The sequence below is a fragment of the Rattus norvegicus genome, chromosome 13, assembly GCF_036323735.1.
Source record: "Rattus norvegicus strain BN/NHsdMcwi chromosome 13, GRCr8, whole genome shotgun sequence".
Lineage (NCBI taxonomy): Eukaryota > Metazoa > Chordata > Mammalia > Rodentia > Muridae > Rattus > Rattus norvegicus.
In genome coordinates, this window is record NC_086031.1 from 45,787,186 (window position 1) to 45,812,502 (window position 25,317).

The following is a 25,317-nucleotide window of genomic DNA, read 5'->3' on the forward strand; positions in this document are numbered from 1 at the left end:
CCCGGAGCCACAGATTTTTATTTAACCTTAATACCCTAAATATATGTCCATCTGTTAAGCTCTCTACCCGGAGACACAGATTTTTACTTAACCTTAATAACTTGTAAATATCACAATACTCTACTTGGAGTCAGTGACTAATTTTTCCCTATCTAAGTTCTGAACCATGGCTGAAAATCCCCATGTGATTCGGGTAATTTCTGTACTCTCCTTAAAACAAACTTAAAAAAACATCTTCTATCAATTCTAAAACCAATAAGCAACTTAAAACTCAGGACTTTAGCCCAAAATATATCCACCTGTTAAGCTTTCTACCCGGAAACACAGATTTTTATTTAACCTTAATAACTTAATATATGTCTGCATTCACTCTGCCTGGTGTTACAGACATTTATCACAATTCTCTACTTGGAGTCAGTGACTAATTTTTCCCTATCTAAGTTCTGAACTGTGGGTGAAAATCCCCACAAGATTCAGGTAATCTCTTTACTCTCGTCTTTCTAAGAACAAACTTAATCACCTTTTAATACCTGTCATTAAGAAGTAGCTTGTCTCACTAGGATTTCAAGCCAAAATTCCCATGAAGCCCACCTTAGGAGGATTATGAGTATCCTGAAAGACTTTCTAAACTTTTTTCTTTAAAAAGCAGCTTTTAATCTCTAACTCTCTGATCTGCCATTACTTATCACACAGCAGGGGACCTACAGCCTGCCAGCCCAGGCCACTTCCCTGTTTCTTTGTTTAAATTCCTGCCCTTGAGTGATCACATGACTTAACATGGCGCTGGCCTCCTCTTACTTAGAAAATAAAAACTTTCTCTCGATTCTTAGGATTACTAGTGGATTCTTGCCCATCATGTTATTTGCCATCTGTTGTTGTAAAAATACAAAAAATAAAAAAAGTATGGCTGTCTTTTATCCCCACTAGATCTGGCACTGCAGTGCCCTAAGATATCTCCAGAAGCACACTGTGGCGGCCCAGTCTCCATTACACTTAAATCTATACATGAAAGACCACACAGCACAATAACCTTGGGCCCAATTGATAAGATATAATTGCCCACCTAAACATACAAACCCCAATACACACCCACCCCTTAAGAACATCTGTTAACAACCTGTAAAGGTACAGCATGGAATCTTAATGTCACTCACTATATTTTTATTTTTTATATTTTTACAACAACAGGAGTTTAAAAGGAAAACCCCAGGGTTTTAAATCTCAAGACTTTGGGGAAGGGACCTGTCACACTGGATTAGTTCTTTTTCTATGGTTCTTTATTTCTTTACATTTCAAATGTTGTCCCCCTTCCCAGTCTCCCTCTGCAAAGCCCCCACCCCACCCCACCCCTCTCCTTTGCTTCTAAGAGGGTGCTCCACCCACCCACCCACTCCAGCCTCAGCCTCACCTTTCTACCATCCCCCTAGGCTTGGGCATCAGGCCTCCAGAGGACCAATGGCCTCTCCTCCCATTGATGCCAGATAAGGCAGACCTCTGCTACATACGTAGCTGGAGCCATGGGCCCCTCCCTGTATACTCTTTGGTTAGTGGTTTAGTCCCTGGGAGCTCTGGGTGGTCCGGTTAGTTGATACTGTTGTTCTTCCTGTGGGGTTTCGATCCCCTTCAGCTCCTGCAGTCCTTCCCCTAACTCTTCCACTGGAGTCCCCAGGCTTAGTCTGATGGTTGACTATGAGTATCTGAATCTCAGTCAGGTGTCGGTAAAGCCTCTCAGAGGACAGCCATGCCAGGCTCCTGTCAGCATGCACTTCTTGGCATCAGCAATATTGTCTGGGTTTGGTGTCTGCAGATGAGATGAATCCCCAGGTGGGGCAGTCCTTTCCTTCAGTCTCTGCTCCATTTTTTGTCCCTGTGTTTTCTTTAGACAGGAGCAATTCTAGGTTAAAACATTCGAGATGGGTGATGTTAGCATTTTGTCTAAGCTCCACCCCCATAGAACCTGGCAACAGCCAGGTGTGCTTGACACTATAAAAGGGGTTGCTTGCCCCCTCCTCACCCTCTTGCTTCTCTCTTGCTCTTGCCTTCCTGCCCCCATCCTCTCCTCATTCCCTTCCCACCCTCTATGTGCTCTTGGCTGGACTCTTCTCTCTCTCTCTCTCTCTCTCTCTCTCTCTCTCTCTCTCTCCCTCCCTCCCTCCCTCCCTCCCTCCCTCCCTCTCTCTCTCTCCCTCCCTCCCTCCCTCTCTCTCTCTCCTCCCCCCTTTCCTTCTCTCCCTCTCTCCCTCTGTCTTCCTCTGTCCCTACTACCCTCTTAACTCCCCTCCTCATGCCCTGAATAAACTCTATACTATACTATACAATACTATACTATACTATACTATACTATACTATACTATACTATACTGGCTGGTCCCTCAGGGGGAAGGGATGCCTCAACATGAGCCTGCTGAGGCACCCCCTTCCCCCATACCCCACCACACCTCCATAGAATATATCCCCCTCTCTTCATCTTTTTATAAACACATCAGCTGGGTGGCCCAACCCTCAACTGGGGGCCATGTGTATCTACTGTAGAGACCTCTACAGGTTCTATCTCCCTTTTGTTGGGTATTTCAGCTAATGTCATCCCTGATGGGTTCTGGGAACCTCTCCCTTCCCTGGCGTCAGGGACTTTCTACTCGATACCCCTAGTTCCCACAAGGACACATCTTAGCATGCTAAGAAAAGGTTCAAAACAGGACGCACACACAGGGAAACACAGACACACACACACACAGAGACACAGAGACACACACACTATACACACACACACACACACACACACACACACACACACACACACACACACACACACACACACACACACACACGCACATTTCCTCTCATAGTAAATGCCAGAACAAGAACTGGCTAATCCTGACCCTTGCCTAGAGGGCAAGGGCGGGTCTCTCTCTGTTGATTGGTTGGCTGGTTGGCTGCTGTCCAGGCCAACCAATGATTGGTCAACAGCGAGTCAGGCTTTAGGATTTTAGGTCTAAACTCCAGCCTGACTGGCGGCGCGCCATCGGAGAGACATGGCTGAGCTACTTGTTATCTTGCCCACCCGGGCAGCTGTGCTCCTTCTCTTTTTCGCTACCGTCTCAGGATCCACGGGCCCTGGCAGCAGGGAAAGTCGAGGATCGTCGCGGATCCCTTCCCAGTTCAGCGAGGAGGAGCGCGTCGCTATGAAAGAGGCGCTGAAAGGTGAACCTCCGCCCCCTTGGGCTCAGATGTGGGTCCCTTAGTCCTCAGTCAGCGTGGGACTGCCTCCCTCTGCAGAGGGACTGCTCAGACTGGAGTTCCACCCGCCACATATCAGGCAGGCCCAGCCAGCGTTCCCCTAGGCGTTGGGGACACTGTGCCCTAGTCTAGCATGCCACTCGCGTTGGTGTTCCCTTGCCTAGCCTGGAGGCTCCAGGTTCTCTCCGCACTGTTGGCACCCACCCTACTCCTGCCTGTCTCCAACAAGTAATTGTAGCACTTTCCACTCTAAATCTTTTAACCTTTTAAATCTCTGCGGTGCCTTAAAACAAAACTGATTCGCTTCTTTAAGTGATCCTCCCCAGGGTTCCAGCAAGGACTAAGCTCTGAATAACATTTTAGGGTCAGTAGGACTCGGTGGTTCTGAAGAGAATGAATTATTCCTGGAGTGTAAGATGTAACTAGTTCTCCCCTAAAAAAAAAAACAAAAACAAAAACGAGGACTTAGCAAGGCAGCTAACTCATTAGCCTTTCAGGAGAAAAGAGCATTTGGATAGGCTCGTGGGAGGCCTTGTGACCACTGGGCTCAACTTCTCTTTTCTGTTCATTAAGTAGTGGATTAATAAAAACCTGCCTTAGCAAACATACACAGGGACCAAATGCTAACCCATAGTGGCAGATGGATTGTGCCTATAACGGAGTGACACTTCTGGGAATAGTTTTCCCAGAGCATCACACAGATAGCCCCTTGCAAGTGGTGGGTTGTCATCATCTAGCTCCCTCTCCCCCTCCCCCTCTTCTTCCTTCTATCTCTTCCTCCTCCTCCTCCTCCTCCTCCTCCTCCTCCTCCTCCTCCTCCCCCTCTTCCTCCTCCTCTTCTCCTCCTCCTCTCCTTCCTCTCCCCTCCCTCTCATCCTCCCCCTCCCCTCTCCCCTCCCCCTTTCTCCTCCCCCTCCTCTTCCTTCTTTTTTCCTCCCTCCTCCCTTCCTTCCTCCTTGTCCTTTTTGGATTTGGTTTTGTCTTCCATTCAGGACAGTTTCCTGCTCCTCCAAGGTGCTGGGATTAGAGCTGTGCACCACCGCATTCAGCTATGGGTTGAGACTTCAATCAGAAACACACAACCTCTGTCAACTTTAATCCTCTAACTCTGACCACTGAATCCCAACAGGTGCCATCCGGATTCCCACAGTGTCTTTCAGCCACGAGGAATCCAACACCACAGCCCTTGCTGAGTTTGGAGAATATATCCGAAAAGGTCAGCTTACAAACTAAGGGCTAAGGGTGGCAGACCCACGCTGGAGACTTTGTCCTTGACAAAGGCAATAAGGAAATACATTTTGTCATTAATAGAAAGCAGACAGTCACCTTCCCAGAGGTTGCCTTTTACTTTGCACGCAGGATGTGTGAAAGGGTGAATCCAAACATTACACAGCGGAGGGTAAAGTGAGAACCAACGGATTAGCTTTTGAAGAGCTAAGAACTGGGAACGAGCTGCAGGTTTGGGGTTTTGACTCGCCAACCTTTTCCGTAAATATATGTATCAGTTAATGAACTCTATCATTAACAGGTAACACAAGGGATTCACTCTCTTGTGCAGATGTCTAGAACTCTGTCCAGGCACTTCGTCCCCACTACCATGCACATTGACACAGCATGCAGGCACCCCACCTAGTGGGCTCCGTTTACAGCAATCATCAACACATTCCTAAGGCCTGCCAGTACTGTGAATAGCCTGCCCTGGAAACATCTGTACCTGCATACACAAGTATGGCTGCACAGTGCCAGTTTTTGTCTCCACAAAACACAGTAGAAATGCTCTTTTCTTTCTTCATGAAAGCATTGTTCATAATAGCCTAAAGTGGAAACAGCCCACATATTCATCACGACACAAATAACCAATTAAAGCACACATTGTGGGGTTGGGGATTTAGCTCAGTGGTAGAGCGCTTGCCTAGCAAGCGCAAGGCCCTGGGTTCGGTCCCCAGCTCCGAAAAAAAGAAAAGAAAAAAAAAAAAAAGCAGCATACATTGTACAGTTGCTGGGAAGATGATGGCTCTGTGGTGAATAGCACTGACTACTCTCCCAGAGGGCCCGGGTTCAATTCCCAGCATCCACATGGTGACCCACAACACCTGTACCTCCAGTTCCGGGGATCAAACACCCTCTTCCACTCTCCATGAGCACTAAGCACATATGGTTTACCAACATACAATCAGGCAAAACACACACATACTTTTTAAGTAGACAATAATATTAATTTTGAAAATATTAAGCACAACTGTCCAAATCCATGGATTTTGCATGTGTGGAGTCAATCAATCTTTTAATGGAAAATATTAAAAAGAAGATAGACATGGTGGCTCACACCTGTAATCCCAGAACTTGGAAGGCTGAGGCAGGAGGATCATGTGTTTCTAGACTTCGTGGTAAGAGCCTGTCACAAAACAAAACAAAACAAAACAAAACAAAACAAAACAAAAACTTGCTGTGCTGGATAGTTTAATGTCAACTTGGCACAAGCTAAAGTCATGAAGAGAAGAGAATCTCCATCAAGAAAACGCTTTATAAGATTGGGCTGTAAACAAGCCCGTGGGGCATTTTTCTTAGTGATGAGTGGAAGAGGGCCCAGCCCACTGTGGGTGGTGCCATCCCCTCAGCTGGTGGTCCTGGGTTCTATCAGAAAGCAAGCCTGAGCAAGCCAGTAACAGCACTCCTCCACGACCTCTGCATCAGCTCCGGCCTCCAGGTTATGGCCCTGTTGGAGTTCCTGTCCTGATTTCCTTCAGTAATGAACAGTGCTAAAAGAAATGTAAGCTAATTAAACCCTTTCCTCCTCTAGTTGCTTTGCTCAGAGCATTTCATCACAGCAATAGTAACCCTAAGGCACTTGTGTATGTCTCTGTCTCTCTGTCTGCCTCACCCCGATCTGTTTTGGTTTTGGGACAGTCTTCAACCAAGGTCCTCCTCCCTCGGTCTTCCGAGTCCTGGAACTGTAGGCATGTGTCCAGGGAGTTTTCTTAAAAGAAAAAGATCTTAGAATTTTGTACATAGTGATTATGTTTACCTCTGAGTAATTTGGATATTAGAAACTATTACATTTATATTTTAACACAACCCTCATCTGTAAACCCGTTAATGTGTGATAGCATGTTGGGCTAAAATGAGTCAGATCTTGAGCTATGACCCATAGAGTATGTGTGTGTTTGTGTGTGTGTGTGTGTGTGTGTGTGTGTGTGTGCGCGTGCGCGCGTGTGCATTTTACCTGCATGTATGTCTATGCACAATGTGTGTACAGACTCTTCAGAAGCTAAAGAGGGGGGTTGGGGATTTGGCTCAGTGGTAGAGCGCTTGCCTAGGAAGCGCAAGGTCCTGGGTTCGATACCCAGCCCTGGAAAAAAAAAAAAAGAAAGAAAAGAAGCTAAAGAGGGCATCAGATTCCCCTGGAACTGGAGTTACAGATGGTTGTGGGTACCTATGCAATATATTGCATATATTATATATAATATACATATATTAAAATGTTTGCACATATATGGAAGAGGAATTATAGAATCTGAATAGATGGATCAGAATTTAGATTTCTAAGGGGCACTCGTATTCCAAGAAATACAGAAAAAAAAAAAAAAAGAAAAGAAAAAAAAGGGGCAGGAGAGATGGCTCAGTGGTTTAGAGCACCGACTGCTCTTCCAGAGGTCCTGAGTTCAAATCTCAGCAACCACATAGTGGCTCACAACCATCTGTAATGAGATCTGATGCCCTCTTCTGGTGTGTCTGAATACAGCTACAGTGTACATATATATTAAATAAATCTTTTTAAAAAAGAAAGAAAAGACTTGGGAACAGGAAGTGGTGGGGAAACAGAAGGAAACCACCCTGTGGCCCAGGCATGGTCACTGTTTCTCTTCCCTCCTCCTCAAGCCTTTCCTACAGTGTTCCACAGCAACCTTATCCAACACGAAGTCGTGGGGAAGTATAGCCACCTGCTCACCGTCCGAGGCTCGGACCCCAGTTTGCAGCCCTACATGCTGATGGCTCACTTCGACGTGGTTCCTGCCTCTGAAGAAGGATGGGAGGTGCCCCCGTTCTCAGGCCTGGAGCAAAATGGCTTCATCCATGGCCGGGGTGCGCTGGACAACAAAAACTCTGTGATGGTCTGGAGTGCTCTGCTTACTATCTGACTTAGGGGGTTGATCTGGATGGGAGAGTTCGACTGGTTTGGGGGAGGAAGGAGGCTATGTTGAAAGAATTGGTGGGGGGTTGGGGATTTAGCTCAGTGGTAGAGAGCTTGCCTAGCAAGCGCAAGACCCTGGGTTCGGTCCCCAGCTCCGGAAAAAAAAAAAAAAAAGAAAAAAAGAAAAAATTGGTGGTAGGAGGCCTGGATGGTATTTATCCGTTTTTAACTCCGTTTTTCTGAACCTTGATTTCTCAACCACATAGGAATTGGGGGCAGATGACCTCCGCACGGGGGCCCTTCCAGCGGACCTTGACAAATGCATGCTTTTCTTGGCTCTGATCACCTGCATTTGAATGAGCTTTTCTCCTGAATCCTAGGCAGTCCTGCAGGCTTTGGAGCTCCTGTTGATCAGAAAATACAGCCCCAAAAGACCTTTCTTCATTGCTTTGGGCCATGATGAGGAGGTAAGCCACCTTGCCCAGTACCTGTCTCGGGGCCCCTTCTGGAGGTGGGGTACTTTACCCAGTATGCCCATCAGCTACAGGGGTTCCATGAAATACTCTAGCCATTTGCCAGTTTCTCTATGTGTCTGTGTGGCAGAATCAAACCCCTGCTAATATCCAAGGCAAACAGACAGTGTGACGTTTCTACCCCAGGAAACCTAAGTACAAAAGAAAGAGAGCCGGGTGATTTCTCTGTGGTGATGCCACTGTCTTTAAACCTGGACAGCCGCTTCACTGTCTAGGTCCCAGTTTCATTTCTGAAGTTAGTAGGGCCCAGAGGGACTCTGACTCTCACATAGTTCTGTGAGACAATCATCTCGGGCTCCGCCCTACCGAATAAGACTAGAAAGGAAGATTCCGGAGTGACAAGTGAGTCCGCCTTTGCTGTCTCTCTCTATCTGTTTCCGGCTGAGAAAGTCTGTGGCTTTGGGTCATCTGTCTGCAGGTGTCTGGGACAAAGGGGGCTCAGCAGATCTCAGCACTCTTACAGACGAGGGGTGTCCAGCTAGCTTTTCTTGTGGATGAAGGGAGCTTTATCTTGGAAGACTTCATTCCGAACCTCAAGAAGCCGTTTGCCATGTAAGTGGAACACCCACACCGTCCCACCCTCTGAAGAGTTGTCACTCTATCTGAGGTAAATACAGCCCGCCATCTGTAAGACACGCTCAGATACCTGCTGTACCACTCACGTTCCTCTTCAGTATGTCCCGGGCTTCTTCTAGTGTTGATTTTTTTTTTTTCCAAAGCAGCAAGAAGCTGACCTCCCAGGCCACTGGACCATCATACAGGTGGACCTGTGGGTCTTTGGAATAACTCGGTAGGGAGGCAGTCTGAAGACTCACCTTTGATCCTCCCCCACAGGATTTCAGTCACCGAGAAGGGTGCCCTTGACCTCATGCTGCAAGTAAACATGACTCCAGGCCACTCTTCAGCTCCCCCAAAGGAGACAAGCATTGGAATCCTTTCTGCCGCTGTCAGCCGGTAAGCAGCTCCTGGCTCTGCTCCCAGGACAGCCTTGGATGGAAGACCCGGCACTTACTCACTCCGAGACTGAAGAGCCAGCCTGTGCTTCCTGCCCTGAAGCTGGCCTGGGGAGAAAAGGTGCAGGTGACAGAAGGGACAAAGCCACCAATACCCAGAATAATCTTGGGGTCAAAAAAAAAAAATCTATCAGTACAACTAGTAGGCATGAGGGAGCCAGTAGACAAAAACCAAGCCAACGCCTTAGCCTGGTAGTCCAGAGCCTAGCCAAGCAGTGGGCAGTGACCAGTCAAGCTGTCTAAAGTCTCCTGCTGCTCCAGCAAGAGGACAAAGATAAATAAGGGACACTGGCTGTGGATGAAGAGTCAGGGTTTGCAAGAAGCAACACTACCTGTGTCTAGGTTCTCTCAGCAAAGTGAAAAGAAAGCATGCTGGTTACTTTGTCAGCCTGACACAAGCTAGAGTCACTGGAGAAAAGGAAGCCTCAATTGAGAAAATGCCTCCATAAGGGCTGGTTGGTTCAAAGCCAGTAAAGCATTTTCTTATCTTGTGGTTGGTGTGAGAAGACCCATCCCATTCGGGGTGATGCTACCCGTAGGCTTTGTGCTATAAGAAAGCAGGCTGAGCAAGCCAGTAAGCAGCATCCCTCCACGGTCTCTGCAATCAGCTTCTGCCTCCAGGTTCCTGCCCTGTTTGAGCTCCTGTCCTGACTTCCTTCAGTGATGTGGAAGTGGAAAAGTCAAATTAACCCTTTCCTCTCCTCCCAAAGTAGCTTTTGGTCAGGGTGTTTCATCACAACAAATAGTTAACCCTAGCCAGAACGGAGAACTGCATCCCTCAGATAGTGAATGAATAGCCATCATTTACCAAGGCTTTGTGTCAGGTAATATAGTAAAAAAAAAAGAAAGAAAGAAAGAAAGAAAGAAAGAAAGAAAGAAAGAAAGAAAGAAAGAAATAAGATGGCCCCTGTCCTAAGTAAGTTGGTTGGTAGAGTAGACTGGCAGTCCTGGCACAACTTGGTAAGCACCACGAGACTGGACCCAGGGTGCAGAGAAGCAGAGCAAAGGCAGGACATGTCCCTGACTTACACTTATGACCAGAGACGGAGCTCAAGTTCCTCGATTCAGGTTGGTGGAGGTGGCAGGCAGGCTCATGACTGAGCAAGGAAGTTGAAACTTTTACCCATCTCCCTTATCTTCAGGATGTAGATCTTGGTCTGGAAGAGATTTGATCCTAAGAACTGTTTCCCTTCCAGACTGGAGCAGACACCAATGCCAAACATGTTTGGAAACGGGCCATTGAAGAAGACATTGAAGCTACTGGCAAATGAGGTGTGGGAGGAACGTTGCATGCCCTTGGCCAGCTATGGAGGAAGAGCAGAAAGGGGGTGGAGAAGGAGCTGTAGAATAATGAAAGGACCACTGTGTCAGTCAGGTCTCCATCCATTCTCACCTATTCCCAGACAGCTGAGCCAAGAAGGGGCTTGTTGTCTGCAACTGATGGGACATATCTGAGACCCTACAGTCTAACATTACCCAGGTCCCCTTGAGAACTGGCTCAAACTCATCCTTGAGGATGCTGAACGATTGTTCCAAATAGTCAGATGTGCCCACCCAGGTGGAAAAATACCTCACTCCGGCTTCATGCAGACTGAGCAGCTGACTCAGTGGGGACTTGAGCTCTGAGGGCCCCGAGTTAGGCCTGAAGTAGAGAGACTCAGGCTTTGACAATAACGTCCTCACTCTGCCAACCCCCTTCCTACTGCTAACCTTGTTCCTTCTCTTTCAGTTTTCCTTCCCTACCAATATAATCTTGGGGAACCTGTGGCTATTCCGTCCCATTGTAAGCAGGTAATAGATTGCGTTTACTCCTCTAAATCTCTCACCTCAAGTACCTGCTCCCAAGCCCATTTCTTGGCTTACCTGGCCTGACCAGTCATCCCTCTGCCACAGATACTTCATGTTATTAACGTATAGCTCGTGTCTCTCTCGGGATTGAAAATCTCTAAAGTTTAGGGAAGAGAATGAAATCCCAAGCTTCCCTTTCTCTCCATTGCACAGTTCTTCCTGATGACTAACCATGGCCTTTTTGGTTCAGGGTAATGGAGAGGAATCCCATAACGAATGCATTGGTCAGAACTACCACAGCCCTCACCATGTTCAATGCAGGAATCAAGGTAACGTGTTCCGGTTCCTCCAGCCACACCTGTACCTCCATCCCTTGACTTTATCTGTGGCTACAGTATGAATGACAGAAAGGGCCAGCATTGTCCCCCACCATTTGCCATCAGTTGTTTAAGTCTCAAGAGCAAAGGCTCCAGCAAAGGTCCACAGGCCATTGAGGGTGCTGGTCACATTGACCTATGTATGTGTAGAGGGGGCTGGGCCTCCTAACCCATGCCCTGAATATAACTCCACTTGTTTTATATTTTCCTAGCACTTCGGCCATATACACTAAAACTTTCAAACCTCCTTTACCATTAAAGGTCTCTATTTTTTTTTTATTTACTTGTTCTTTTGGTAGTGTTAGAGACCAAGCCTACCACCTTCTACCCGGTAAGAGCTCTACCCCTGAGTGAGATCACCAGCCAAGTAGAATCTTTTCTTGAACGTCTCTGTTTATAAAGATTTATCCACCAAATTAATTCAGTGGATGATTTATGTATGATCCCCTGGTATAAATTCAAAGAGATGTTCGATTGCCATTCATAAAATCTATGCTATCTTTTCCCAAAGTCCACCTCAGTAAATATAATTTCTGTGAGTCTTATTTCCTAGGATTAAAAATCACTAATCTGATAAGCTTTGATTTTATAAAGACAGCATTTCGTTTCCAGGACGTTGGCCCATTTGCAGTTGCACTGTTTTGTAACAGGTATCTCTGGTTAATGGACCAAGCCTATCCAATGTAGGCTTTGAAGAGACTTAGACCCACCCACAGTTAGAGTCACCAGCACAGCTCCAGGGACCATCATTTTCCAGAAGTACCACATGATCTGGAGAAACTATATTAACCTGGAACCCAAGTTTGATTTGGGCTTGAAGTTTTGTTTTGTTTTGTATACAATGTTGCACTCTGTAGCCCTTGCTGGCCTACAATTTACAACGTAGACCTAATGTTGGCCTAAAACCCACAGATCCCTGCCCTCTTCTGCTTTCTGAGTGCTGGGAATAAAGGCGTGTGCCACCGCACTGGTCCCAGGCTTGATACATGTGAATGATGCCTCCCAAGTTTACTCCTGACATAACAAACCCGACCCAACCCAGATTATCTCCACCAGCTGCTGTTCCAAATAGTCCTATATTTCCAGCTATGCCCCTATATATACTAGTCCTGTGCTCTACTATTTGACCTGTGGTTTTCTCTCCATGGGGTCTGCAGGGTATTCCATTTAATTCTACTAGAATTCAATTAAACTGGGGCAAGTAGCATCGCCCCAACTGCCAGCCAGGATAGCAGAGGTGCAGCGAGGTAGCAGGTCCTCAAAACTCACACTGCCAGTTTGTAAACAGCCCAGCATATCCCTGTACCTGTTGCTTTTTGGCTTCTTAGCAGTTCACAGAAAGATAAAGGAAATCTCTCTCAAAACATAGCGGAAACAGCCCTGTAGCCTGTCTTCTCCAACTGGTCATAGGTTCAGGCAAAAAAAACTCCATCAGATTTTGTAACCAGACATGCAAAACAACCACTATTTTCCCTTCAGGGATTAAACGCAGGTATCCCTTGAGGGATTGAGAATCTGGGTCTTCCACCACAAATAAGCACTAATGTTAACAGAAATGACCAGGGCGTCCTGGGAAGCCTCCCAGTGGCATAGAACAGAGTCGTCTGGGCAGTTGCAGGGAGAGCAGTCCTGCTCTGAACTGCTCTGTGATCCCTCCGGGACCATTAAGTGCAAAGATCTCACCTAAAGCAAGGACCCTAAAAGTGACTGTAATGGCAGGTGGAGGGTTGGGAGCAGACAAAGGCAGACTCCATATTAAACCAGAGCAGCTGTTCCTGCTCCTCCTGGTGGTGGTTGGCGTTTGCTGGGCAGGGGCCAGCTATGGAGGATGTTCACGTGAGATAACATGATTCTCTGTCTAGGTGAATGTCATCCCCCCATTGGCTCAGGCGACAGTCAACTTCCGAATTCACCCTTCGCAGACAGTACACGAGGTATGTACTTATGCTCCGAAGAGAGGTCCCCCATCAAGAAGCAGGACCCTCAATACCTAAGGATTGGTTTTGGGTTTGTCTTGAAAAGTCCCTATGCACCAACTACATAGGATGGGAGGCATCTGGTTTGGGAAACAAATACAAATGAATGATAGAAGTAAATCTTCATAGTGGCTTGTGGGATAGCTACGTGCTTGCTACCATCCTTAGGTAGACAGAGGTGTGCACTCACACCACCCAGTAAGGAAGGAACTATACTGTCCTCACTCGGCTAAGGAAAACTGGGGTGTGGTACAACTGAATGGCTAAGCAGCGGGCCTGCGATTATGTAGGCAATAACCCAGCTCCAGGGGGCTGCTTCCTTCTGCAGCTCTTTACTGCTGCTGTAACAATCAGGGGAGAACAGAATCCCACAGGACCACTGCCAAGCCATCTCAAAGATCACACAGTCTTTTATTAATAGAAATTCGAGCCGGCGTTAAAGGATCAATAAGACGTTGCTGAGAATAAGGTGTTAAGGGAAGCCCTTGGTCCTGCCAAGGTTGGACCCCCAGTGCAGGGGAATGACACGGAGGCTGGTAAAGGGGGTGTGGGGGGGGAACACCCTTATGGGGAAGGGGGAGGGAATAGGGGGCTTATGGATAGGAAACCAAGAAAGGGAATAACATTTGAAATGTAAATAAAGAAATATAGCCAATAAAAATTTAAAAAATTAAAAAAAAGAAATAGATGTTAAGGCCAAAGAGTAGGGTAAATGAGAAAGTAAGTGGAGTTTGAGACCAGCCTGGGCTAGAGGCTTGGCTTCACAAACAACAGCACACGTGAGTTACACTAAGGGAACTCAGCAGGGTGTGTGTGTGTGTGTGTGTGTGTGTGTGTGTGTGTGTGTGTGTGTGTGTAACAATAATAATTAAGGAATTAAGAGGCCATGAATTTTCAAAAGAATGTAGGGGACATTTCAAAAGAATACGGGAGGAGTTAGAGGGTAGAATGATATAAATATAGTATGAAATATATGAAATTCTCAACAACAAAACCAAGTAGAAGAAAAGCAGCAGGGGCTGGGGAAACGGCTCAGTAGGAAGTGCTTACCTTGTAAGCGTGAGGACCTCAGTTTGGAGTCCGTACCCACAGAAAAAAAGCCAGACAGGCAGTGCACCTCAGTAACCCAGCACTTGGGGAGCAGAGACAGGAGGATCTTTGGAGCTTGCTAGCTACGGGTCAGTCTAGCTGTATGAGCTCTCAGACCAGTATGAGATGGAGCACACATTTAACCCAAGGGCTTGGGAGACAAAGGCAGGTAAAACTCTTAAGTTCAAGGCCAGCCTAGTGTATATGGCAAGTTCCAAGCCAGCTGACTTAGTGTTCCATTGCTGAGAAGAGACACCATGCCACAGCGACTCTTATGAAAGAAAGCATTTCATTGGCGCTCACTTACAGTTTCAGAGGCTTAGTCCATTATCATCACAGCAGGAAGCATGGCAGCATCCAGGAAGATATGGGGCTGGAAAAGGAGCTGAGAGTTCTACATCTCTATCCACAGTTGCCAGGAAGAGAGAGACCCTGGGCCTGCCTTGGGCTTTTGAAACCTCAAAGCCCATCCCCAGTGACATATTTCCCTGTTAACCAAGTATGTGAACCTATGGAGGTCATTCTTATTCAAACCACCACACTCAAGATTGAGGCAGAGAGCAATAGGGAAAGACACCCAGCATCGACCTCTGATATGCACATTACACGTGTGCGCACATGCGTGCACACGAGGACACACACACACACACAATGACAACTAAAAGAAAAGGGGCAAGCCAACACCTGGCAGATGAATAGCAAATTCTAGAATCCATCTCCTCAAGGGTCAGACACACCTAGATTTCTACCTGTTGGTCTTTAAGAGTTCCTCTTCCCATATAAGACTCATCTCTCCCTGTGTGGAGGGAGGCACACGCCTCAGACTCAGGAGTGGGGGAGCAGCCTGCCCAGCCTTGGGGAAGGGAACTGAGCTCAGTGTGAATCCTGGATTCAGCAGCTTTCCATCAGGTGCCAACCTTGTCCTCTCCCTGGAGGCTCACAGGACCAGGATTTCCTCAGCTGAGCTTTCCACCAGGCTTTTTTTCCGTCCCATTTTAACTATCCTTTTCCCAAAGGCTGTTTTCCACCAACTAGAGCTTTCATCTCCCTGGTCCTGGCACTTTCCCCTCCTAACCACGGAGACCTTCCCGCCTGGTCTATCTGATGACACCTCTGGAGTCCCCTGGACTCACCCTGGACACGTGCCCCGTTGAGGGATGGAAAGTCTCCATCCCTTAGAAAGCCCAGAGGACCCATTTGTCCTGGAAACTTTTCTTGTCCAGGGGCCACATACTCAGAGCGTCATGCTGGATCCAGTGGGCTCCACAATTCTCTTCTCCCGTCTGCACCTACTCTTGCCCACAACCTAGAAGAGGTAGGAGGCCAGGGCCACACACGCGCTAGGCGAAGTCCCTCCCGTTATATCCCCAGCCCCTCAGCACTTTTTCCTACTTTGTCATCTTGAAGCAGGGCCTTGCTAAGTTGCCCAAGCTGGCCTTGAACTTTTCATCCTCCTACCTTCTGTCTCCAAAGTAGACAGAATTATAGGCCTGCACCCCTGGACCCTGCTAGACATTCTTCTAAGTACTTGGGATAGTGGTGAGCAAGAAAGACAAGATTCCCATTCTAATGGTACCTGTGGTCTAGTGAGGAGAGACAGCAAGGAGCAAGTAATCAAATGAAAGAACAAGACTCGTATAAGTGGTTAGCACAAGGTAACCGGCTGCTGTGTCACCAAGTGATTGTGCAGTGGCAGAGGGGACATAAGCAGAGTTAAATGCCACGGTAGTGGCATTTCAGCTCGGGCATATTGACATGCTTTCCCCGATTGCCCCCTGTTAATTTATTCATTATTCACTTTATATCCCATCAAGACAAGGTCTCACTATGTAGCCCCCACTGGCCTGGAACTCACAGGCCTTCTGACTTCTGCTGGAATTAAAGGTACGCACACATGTTGGGGATTTAGCTCAGTGGTAGAGCGCTTGCCTAGCAAGCACAAGGCCCTGGGTTCCATCCCCAGCTCTGGGAAAAAAAAAAAAAGAAAGAAAGAAAAAAACATTAAAAAAAAAAAAAAGGTACGCACACCACACCCAGCCAGGACCCGCCTTTATCTCTGCCCGATGGTCAATGAGAGGTCACTCTGAGCTATGACTATTGTTTATCTGTTGGTAATAGACATAACCCCTCCAGCAATAATTAGAGGCACGATAAAGGGACTAGAAGAAGGGACTCTCCATGGGGAAAGAGATCTCCAAGTTTGCCCTTTGAGCTGTCCGTCCGCAGTCCCGGCGCATTCCCATAGTCCGTGGTGTCCTCTTTTATGTGGAGAGTTATGTTCCTGTCTCACGAGTGTTCTGTTTGTGGAAGGTGAGAGAACATGGGCTATTTCAAATCTGGTCAGGTCTGTGTGGTTGTTAACTCCAGCTCCCATCCAGCTGCCCGGGCTACTTACTGGGAAACCCGTGACAGGCGGTCGTCAATAGATACCAGTCATTGCTTAGCAACCCGATTAGGACTACCTTCTTTAGGATGAATTTGAGGAATGGCTTCCTGTGACACCTAACCCCATTCCCTTCTCTCCTACTGTGCATGCTACACCGAGTAGAACGTAAACACGGAGAAGGATCTCAGCTCTGGGTGACAGTTGAGCAAGAAAAGGCACGGAGAGTCGGGACCTTGCCCAGGGTCACACCACTGTGGGTGATTGTCCAAAGCACAACGTTTCCGTCATGCCTTTTCCCATCCTTTTCCACTCTGGGAATATCTCTTACCTCTTCTCTACCAGTCCCGTGTCATCCCTTCAGATTCAACGCCAGACTGCGCACCTACGAAGAACGCCGTCCTGACCCTTGCCCCCTAACTGTGTACAACGGGCAAGGCACTTAGTGACACAACGCCCGTTATTCATTATTTTCGTCAGTTCTTGGTTTTTACCGTTTAAGTAGCCTACATGTATAACGTTTTACCTGCTCAATACTGTAAATAAGAGCCTGGGGCTGACACAGCCCCTGCCTTTGAATCTTACTCAAGGGAACCAATCTCTGTATCTTCTTCAGTTTCTAGATGTAGAAACCTCTGGAGTGGCCTGAAACAAGAAAAGCAGGCACAGCCCCTACCTACTGCATAAGGGATGACTTAGGAGCCTTTTCCTGGAGTAAAGACATGTGTGAAGAATATATGTGTATGGTGGGGGGGGGGGGTTTCTTAACATACTGAGACTTGAGCCTGGGGCCTTGTGCATGCTGGACAAGCATTCTGCCATCCAGCCACACCCACAGTGAATTCAGTATTGGGAGCACTGGGGATACAAGTAAAATTGATCTAAATGAAAGTGGGTTCTTATAAACCAACCTTCCACTCCCCTGAAGGGCATGCATTTGCTTTGATTCCAATGGGGTTCTAGATGTGGGAGCCTTCACTGCTCTCTCCAGATGCAGCCTCTACCACACTTCTAGGGGCCGTTGGCCTGACTTGAGTACTCCAGATAATACCCCCATTGTTACCACAATCTCCAGGTCTGAGGCTCCAGCTCTGAGGCCAGGAGATAAGCAGCTTCAGACCAACCGCTGCTCCCGTGGTTGACACTAGGCTTTTTGTTGTATGTCTGACTGGATCAGGGACCACTGTAAGCCCACTTGTCCACTTCCTCACATGACCTGAGCCTCAGGTCTGTTACTGTCCTGGGACCAGATTTCATTGGATTCCCCCTCGTCACCTCAGGCTCCATTTTCTGGGAGTTTCCTCATGGTCCCTCTCAAGGAAAAAAAAAAAAAAGGCAAAGGGAAAAACCTTCAACTCCAGCTCCACACTGACTGTGGGTGTAACTGAGCTCAGCTCTCTCTCTGGCTCAGTGGATTTGATTACAAAAAAACCGCAGCCCAAGAGAAGGGGGGAAACTAAGTGGTGTGGCTCTGTGGTGACCCCTCCAAGACTCTCTGGTTGGAGCAGGATCACCCCTTGAAATGGCTGAGACTCCCATCCTGCCATCTCTTACACTTTATCTAAAGGCCATGGCTCACAACCCCAGGGGGTGAAAAAAACCGTTTCCAGATTATCCAATTTCCCATCTGACTCATGGCTGTAAAACAATCCCCTCAAACACTTAGCTGAGTTCTGCAATGCTTTCTAGGAAGTGGCAGCTCTTACGTCACCCACAGGCAGTAAAGATGGGGGTCCGACTGCAAAGCCAGCCAGCTTTCCCTCTAAACTCCAGAGTGCTACCTGGCTGAGACAAAGGACCTGAATTTGGTGCTCAGATGGCAGTCAGTGAGAACTCTAACCCTCTTTGCTTCTACACTGAAGGTCGTAGAACTCGTCCAGAACATTGTGGCTGATGACCGAGTCCAGTTGCATGTGTTGAGATCCTTTGAACCACTGCCCGTCAGCCCCTCTGATGACCAGGCCATGGGCTACCAGCTGCTTCAACAGACCATACAGTCTGTCTTCCCGGAAGTCAAGATCATTGTCCCCGGTAATGACTTCATCAGCTGTGGCTGGTGGGTGGTGGGAGCTGGGTCTGCTTCCTATCTGACGCCCCTTTCCCTACCCCCAACACAGCCATTCATCCGGGAAACAGCTGGCTGCTTCTGTCCCTGGAACTGTATTTTCCCCTTGGAGTGGAAGCGGGAAAGCAAACAGGAAATAAGCAAAAACAATAAATTAGGTCAGTTGAATGGTAGTGGGTACTTGCTTAACCTAGGCCAGCAATGATCTTTGCCTCTCTGACATCGAGAGGGGACTGGCCTAGGATATACCTCTCCTGGAGGAGTTACCTCCCCACCATCCAAGGATAACAAACAGCTCAGCGCCAGGTCTTAGAATGTCAGCCCATGACACACCTGTCAACCCTGTCCACTTCAGTCTACTGCCTGCAGGTCCCCGTGCACTTTCCCCATCTCCTAGCATACGGTCCAAATCTGGCAGTGATTCTCCTAGGGAACTTCATAAAATCTAGAACACCTATAGAACACCTACTGTGAGATCCAGAGTCCGGAGATGTTCACAGAGAGCCACAAGTAAACCTACATAGACGGAATCGGACGCGGGATTTCCTATCAGCTCAAGTACACAAAAAAGGCAGATTCTAGTTGGACCCTGGCTTTCACAGTCTACATCTTCCTGTCTCAGCCTCAAAGGCTCCCTTCACCCCTTCCAGGACACTGGCCATAATCCAGCTAGCAGGGCTGCAGTAGGGGTAGAGAAAACCAACAGGAAGAAATCCACAAAGCACAGTATTAGACCCAGGTATCCGTCTGAAATCAGAAGAGGGGAATAGCACAGAATGCCATGGTGAGTCACCTCACCACACTTTCCATGATTCTGGAAATGCCTTTCCCCAAAGGGCCCGTCTATCCAAGACAAATCCCAGCCCAGCTGGCTGACCTACCAATCCTTGGGGTAGTAGGAGACTAGAGGGAGTTTCCCATGATTGTCCCATCCAATCTTTGCCTTCAGGGCAGAGTCATCTCTCGGAAGATGAGACCAGCAGAACGTTCTGGTCCACAAGGCAGGATTGTGGTTTATCTTGGTAAAATGCCCCACTCTAGTTTATTTCTTCTGTCCTAAGTGACAGCAAACAGCCCTGTCTGTGGGGATAAAACAAAAGCCCTGGCCTCCCTGGGCATCATGAGATGAGAACGACTTAACTCTGGACTGCTCAGGGCCATCTCACGGGGCTTCCAGGGGACTCCGTGTTCCTGGTTAAAGTTCAAGCTTTTGTAAGGATTTGAAAATGGGCATCTTAGAAAATAATTTTTCTAGGTGCCAAGCAGTGGTGGTGCACACCTTTAATCCCAGCACTCAGGAGGCAGAGAGAGGCAGAGAGGCAGAGAGGCAGAGGCAGAGGCAGGGGCAGGGGCAGGGGCAGGGGCAGGGGCAGGGGCAGGGGCAGAGGGATCTCTAAACTCCAGGCCAGCTTGGTCTACAGAGGGAGTTCCAGGACACAGGGAAGCCCTATTTCAAAAAAAAAAAAAAAAAAAAAAAAAAAGTCCTAGGCAGATGCTCTTAAGAAGTCTCAGGCATGGGGTTGGGGATTTAGCTCAGTGGTAGAGCGCTTGCCTAGGAAGCGCAAGGCCCTGGGTTCGGTCCCCAGCTCCAAAAAAAAGAACCAAAAAAAAAAAAAAAAGAAGTCTCAGGCATGGCGCCCAGTCAGTCACCCAGCGCCCCTTCCTTTGCTGGCTGTGATGCTCACATAAAGTCCGTTTTCTCTTCCTCTTCCCTTTCTAGGTATTTGTATTGGCAACACGGACACCCGACACTATGTCAACCTGACCAATGGCTTGTACCGGTTCAACCCCGTTTTCCTGAAGCCTCAGGACTTCAGTAGGTAAGTGGGCGTGGCTAGGCAGCGCAGCGGAGAGGAGGTGTATCCGATCTGTCCCTTCCCGTTTCCGTGACCTGCAGAATAGAGGAAAGCCGGATTTTGACAAATTAGGGAGATTGTAGAAACCAGATTGGCATCATTGCTCCGGGAATTGTGGGGATAACACCCCCCACCCCAAACGCACACTCCTCTTTTCAAAGATGGAGATCAGATGATCGGTGAGAACTCTTTGAAAATAAGATATTTAGCTAAAGCTGGGTGTAGTGGCCTATAATCTAAAGCTGAGACACAGGGATAACCATTTTTTTAAAAAAGATTTATTTATCTTATTTTATGTATGAGTGTTTTGCTTCCATGTATATCTGTACACCATTTGCATGCATTGCCTATGGAGGCCAGGAGAGGGCACCCAAGAACAGACGGTTGTGAGCCAACCAGGATTCAAGCCCAGGTCCTTTGGAAGAGCAGACAGTGCTCTTAACTGCTGAGCCATCTCTCCAGCCCCATGGACTGTCAAATTTAAATTCAGCCTGAGCTATGTAGCAAAACCATGTCTAGGAAGGGAGGGAGGGAGGAAAGGAGGGCGAGAGGGAGGGAAGGAGGGGGAGAGGGATGGAGGAAAGGAAGGAGAGAGAGAAGGAAGGAGGGGGAGAGGGAGGGAGGAAAGGAAGGAGAGAGGGAGAAAGACGGAAGAGACCCTTAAGTAGTCTTTCTCACTTTTGGAGAATGCTCACCCCTGGACCTCACTTTCTCTGCCTATAAAATAAAGAGACCCACCAACATTCTTTTTTTAATTGAATATTTTATTTATTCACATTTCAAATGTCATCCCCTTCCCCTCTGCAAACCCCCTATCCCATCCTCCCTTACCCTGCTTCTATGAGGGTGCTCCCCCACCCACCCATTCCCACCTCACCGCCCTAGCGTTCCTCTACACTAGGGCATCAAGCCTTCACAGGACCAAGGGCCTCCCCTCCCATTGATGCCAGATAAGGCCCCTTCAGTTCCTTCAGTCCTTCCCCTAACTCCTCCATTGGGTCCCTGTGATCAGTCCAATGGTTGGCTTCCAGTATCCATATCTGTATTGGTCAGGATCTGGCGGAGCCTCTCAGGAGACATCCATCTCAGGCTCCTGTCAGCAAGCACTTCTTGGCATCAGCAATAGCGTCTGGGTTTGGTATCTGTATATGGGATGGATCCCCAGGTGGGGCAGTCTCTGGATGGCCTTTCCTTCAGTCTCTGCTCCACTCTTTGTCCCCGTGTTTCCTTTAAACAGGAGCAGTTCTGGGTTAAAATTTTGGAGATGACCCACCAACATTCTTTAATAAGCAAACACATATTGGTTTCAAATGTGGGCTTGTTATTTGCCATCTCAGAAGGAATACTATGGAAATCCAAAATGTGAGCACTGATTTTTAACAGTTTGATAGTTTCTTCAGCAATTTTTGACCCTTGAACTTTGGGGAGATAATTTCCATTTAGCCTTCAGCAATGTATCACACATCAGACCTGATTTCTTCACCACACCACAGGTCACTTGAAACAGAGTGAAAGCATTTGAATGTATTCTTAAAAAAGGCACTCACTAAGCAAGTCATAGTGTCCCATGCCTTTAATCCCAGCACAAGGGAGGCAGAGGCAGGAGGATCTCTGTGACTTCAAAGCCAACCTGGTCTACATGGCAATCTCCCAAAGCACCAGGACTACATAGAGAGGCCCTATCTCAAAGCAAACAGCATAGTATTCATGTTTGGAGGTTTGTTTGTCAAAATTGAGGGTGACCCCTCTGTTTCCTGTCATGTTTGTATTTTGTGGGTGAGTGTGAGATCTGATAGCAGAGTTCCTAGACAGAGACTTGAGAGGTGTCCTGAAATGTTGCCTTTCTGCCTTCCCTTACCCCGGTGAGCAGAACCTTAGAGAACACTCTAGCAGGAGACTCTATCCTAAGACAAAAAGAAGAATTAGGAAGATAATTCTCCAAGGGAAGACATGGACCTCAGAGCAGAAAGGGGATAAATCTCCATGCGTTTAGTCTTTATCTTACCCACTGTCCTTGTACATGAGCACAGGTCCTCGAGAAATAACCACTAGGTCATACATAGCTGACTGACTTTTCTCACCTCGCCCCCATGGAAGACCAAAGATCAGTCATACCGAGGGGAATAGGGAGGCAGGGAGGGTGCTCTGTGGCGACTCTTAGGCTGTCATCCTTGACATTATCCCCTCCCCCAAATTCTTCTTCCCTCAGTGTCCATGGAATCAATGAGAAAATCTCCGTTGAGAGCTACCAGAACCAGGTGAAGTTCATCTTTGAGTTGATCCAAAATGCTGACACCTACAGCAAGCCAGTTCCTCATCAGCATGAACTATGAGACAAGGACCCAGCTGGGTGAGGGGCGCCCAGCACTGAGCCAGGACTCACCTAAGGGGAGAGGAGCTGGTATTAAGGAAAGGTTTGGTGGAAACCATCCTGTCATGCAGGGTTCACCTGCCTGGCTCCCTCCTTCACTCACCGAGGAGGAAAGGGAGATGAACATAATCTCACCTGTCATCCTCCTGACACCTGTGTTCTTCCCATGAGTGGCATCTGCTGCCTGTCCTGCCTGTTGGCCTGTCTCATGCCGGTGGTTACTAACTATTCCACTTTCCCAGCCTGTCTTAACAAATACAGATTTTGGGAACACCTCAAGCAGGGTTTAATCTAGAGTATTGACTTCGGATACTTGAGCCGGACTGTCTTCTAGAATTTCCTTTCTCCTGTCTTCTCTCCAACTTGGGAGCTGCCCCTTGGCCTCTTTCTTCCTGCCTCTGCTTCCTTCCTCCAATCTCCGGTTCGTTTCCATATCTGCAGTTAGGACTCAAACTGAGAAGCTCCCGTGATCACAGTCAAATAAAGGGGTCCGTGTAGTGACTGTCAAGCTGGCCTCCGTCAAGTGAGTGGGAGGTGGAGACTTTGCAAGAAACCCAGAACTCCTAGTTCCAGAGGCTTGGGCTCTTGGGATTGTTGTTCCCCTCCCCTGCCCTGTTCCTGCCACCTGCTGTTGCTGCCCCACCTCAGGAAGCTCTAATCTGTGAAAGCATTTCCCTGGCACAGTTTATGGGCTGAGCTCCCAAGAGAGGAACACTCAAGATCCAGCTTCTCAGTGGCTCCCTGGCCCTGGCTTGTCCTGTTTCAGAATGACCAAGGGGAAGTGGAGGGCAAGGAAGGGGATGGTTAGAGGGGCTCTTCCCTGGACAAAAGAAGCAAGCGTCCATTAGCGTATATTGGAGCTCTTGTCTTCTCTCTGGACTCCAACCCTACGCATATTTGGATGCACTTAGTAGCTGCCAGGTGGGGAGCATTGGAAAGCCACATTTCTTGGCTCAAGGCCACCATCTCTGCTTTGTGGATGACAAGGGGAGTCAAGGTCACACAGGGAGACACAGAAACGGAGCTTGAAAAGCTCCCTCTTTTCCCCTCTCCAGACTAGCACCTTCTGTGTCTCCCAGCAGTTTGACAGTTCTAGGTTTGCTTGCCCCCCACCTCCTTGGAAATCCCCATTCTCCCTCCTCCCAAGTACTTACCTTCCCCCCAGGATGTGAACTGTTCCTTGAAGCTCTGACTTAATTGTTATCATTAGAAACAGTGTGGGGATTATTCGAGCTTTTTAGCTACTCCTGCTAAGATTCACATTCCTTCCTCACTCTGGCTTTTTGGCCAACTCAGTACTTATTCAGCCTTAGTTGGAGGGCAAGCTTAAGAACAAAGATAATCCTTTACTTTCGTGCAGAGCTCTGTGAGATCGTCTTATGCGTGCCTTATCTCAGCCCTCTGAGCATGCTGTCATTACCCCTTCCTACAGAGACTGGCTACACATCTTGCTGGAAACAGTTGTCAAACCTTCATTACCTTGCCATCGGGACCATTCTCTGATCCTGAATCACCTACTCCCCACTGATTTCTTATTTAATTCTCATAACTACTGTGGCATGAGTACCCCCACTGTTGTTATGTTGTAAACAAAGTCATACGAGGAAAAGTATTCACAGGGAGGGAACATGGCCGACTGGGGCTTGCCTTTGTAGGGTCATTAGGATTAGGCCCTGGGTCTGAGCTCCATCCTTGACTTATTAATGGACTTTTTAAGAAGAGAGTTTGGGCAAATAGACACATTTAATCTGATTCGGACAAGGCACCATGAATACCTGTGTCAAAACATCACAGTACTCCATCCACTAAATCAGAGAAAGAGAGGGGGAAAGAGAGCAGAAGACAGACAGGTTCATACATGTACGTCATGTGAGGGCCTATACCATCTCTTGCACAAGGAGACCTCTATCCATCAGGGGGCAAACCAGTGCTCCCCACATGATTTTAACACTCCCGAGCTGTGAGCCGAAATAAACGTCTTTTTTTTTATAACTCGACCCGGTTTGTGGTGTCATGTTCTTGGAAACAGAAAACAAGAGTAGCACAATTTGAATGCACTATCACTCCATTTTGTAAAAAGGAAGTGCCAGGTTTAAAAATCCCAAGGCTGCACAAGACCATGCCAGTGTTAAGAACAGGGTCTCTCTGAATTCAAAGTCTATGCTACTAGTCCTGAAGAGAAAACAGACTCCCAAAAGCCCAAGGTGACAGGATGTTAAGGGACAGATCTAAAACTAAAAGGAGGTCCCTACCCCCAAGTCCTGACTCCCCAGAAAACCGTGAGGTTTGGCTCATTCCTTGTGACCTGGAGAAGTGGAGACAGCAAAGATTTCTCTCCATCTGGAATTAGTTCTTTGTTCTAGTTCTGTTCCCCGGGCTGACCTCTCCCCGTGTCTGCCAGCACCTCTGCCCTGCTCCCACTCTCTAGGTTCAGCTGTATTCCCCTCTCGAAGAACAATCAGACCTCGGAGGGAGGAGCAAGGAACTTTCCCCCTTC

At 47.8% G+C, this 25,317-nt stretch overlaps 1 protein-coding gene across 2 annotated transcripts; it reads left to right on the plus strand.

Annotated features, from left to right (window-relative positions):
* The first annotated feature begins 2,975 nt into the window (after positions 1-2,975).
* Positions 2,976-25,021, plus strand: Pm20d1 (peptidase M20 domain containing 1). 2 transcript variants are annotated; one of them, NM_001109068.1, is made up of 13 exons: positions 2,994-3,201; positions 4,367-4,453; positions 7,117-7,349; positions 7,750-7,836; positions 8,321-8,454; positions 8,737-8,856; positions 10,112-10,187; positions 10,645-10,706; positions 10,954-11,032; positions 12,943-13,014; positions 18,391-18,559; positions 20,314-20,413; positions 22,659-25,021. In NM_001109068.1, the coding sequence occupies exons 1-13, from the start codon at positions 3,033-3,035 to the stop codon at positions 22,780-22,782; spliced, it is 1,512 nt and encodes a 503-aa protein (NP_001102538.1). In that variant the 5' UTR covers positions 2,994-3,032; the 3' UTR covers positions 22,783-25,021. The 2 variants fall into 2 exon arrangements, 1 of the variants encoding a protein (NP_001102538.1); XR_005492268.2 differs by lacking the exons at positions 10,645-10,706; positions 10,954-11,032; positions 12,943-13,014; ... (1 more) ...; positions 20,314-20,413; positions 22,659-25,021 and having other exon boundaries at positions 2,976-3,201; positions 8,737-8,976.
* Positions 25,022-25,317: the final 296 nt, after the last annotated feature.

Bases quoted from the DNA above. Each gene is read 5' to 3' on its own strand.
- Pm20d1 (NM_001109068.1), top strand. From the start codon at position 3,033: ATGGCTGAGCTACTTGTTATCTTGCCCACCCGGGCAGCTGTGCTCCTT. The intron at 8,455-8,736 runs GTAAGTGGAACA...CCTCCCCCACAG, and splicing joins CTCAAGAAGCCGTTTGCCAT to GATTTCAGTCACCGAGAAGG. The intron at 10,188-10,644 runs GTGTGGGAGGAA...CTTCTCTTTCAG, and splicing joins TGAAGCTACTGGCAAATGAG to TTTTCCTTCCCTACCAATAT.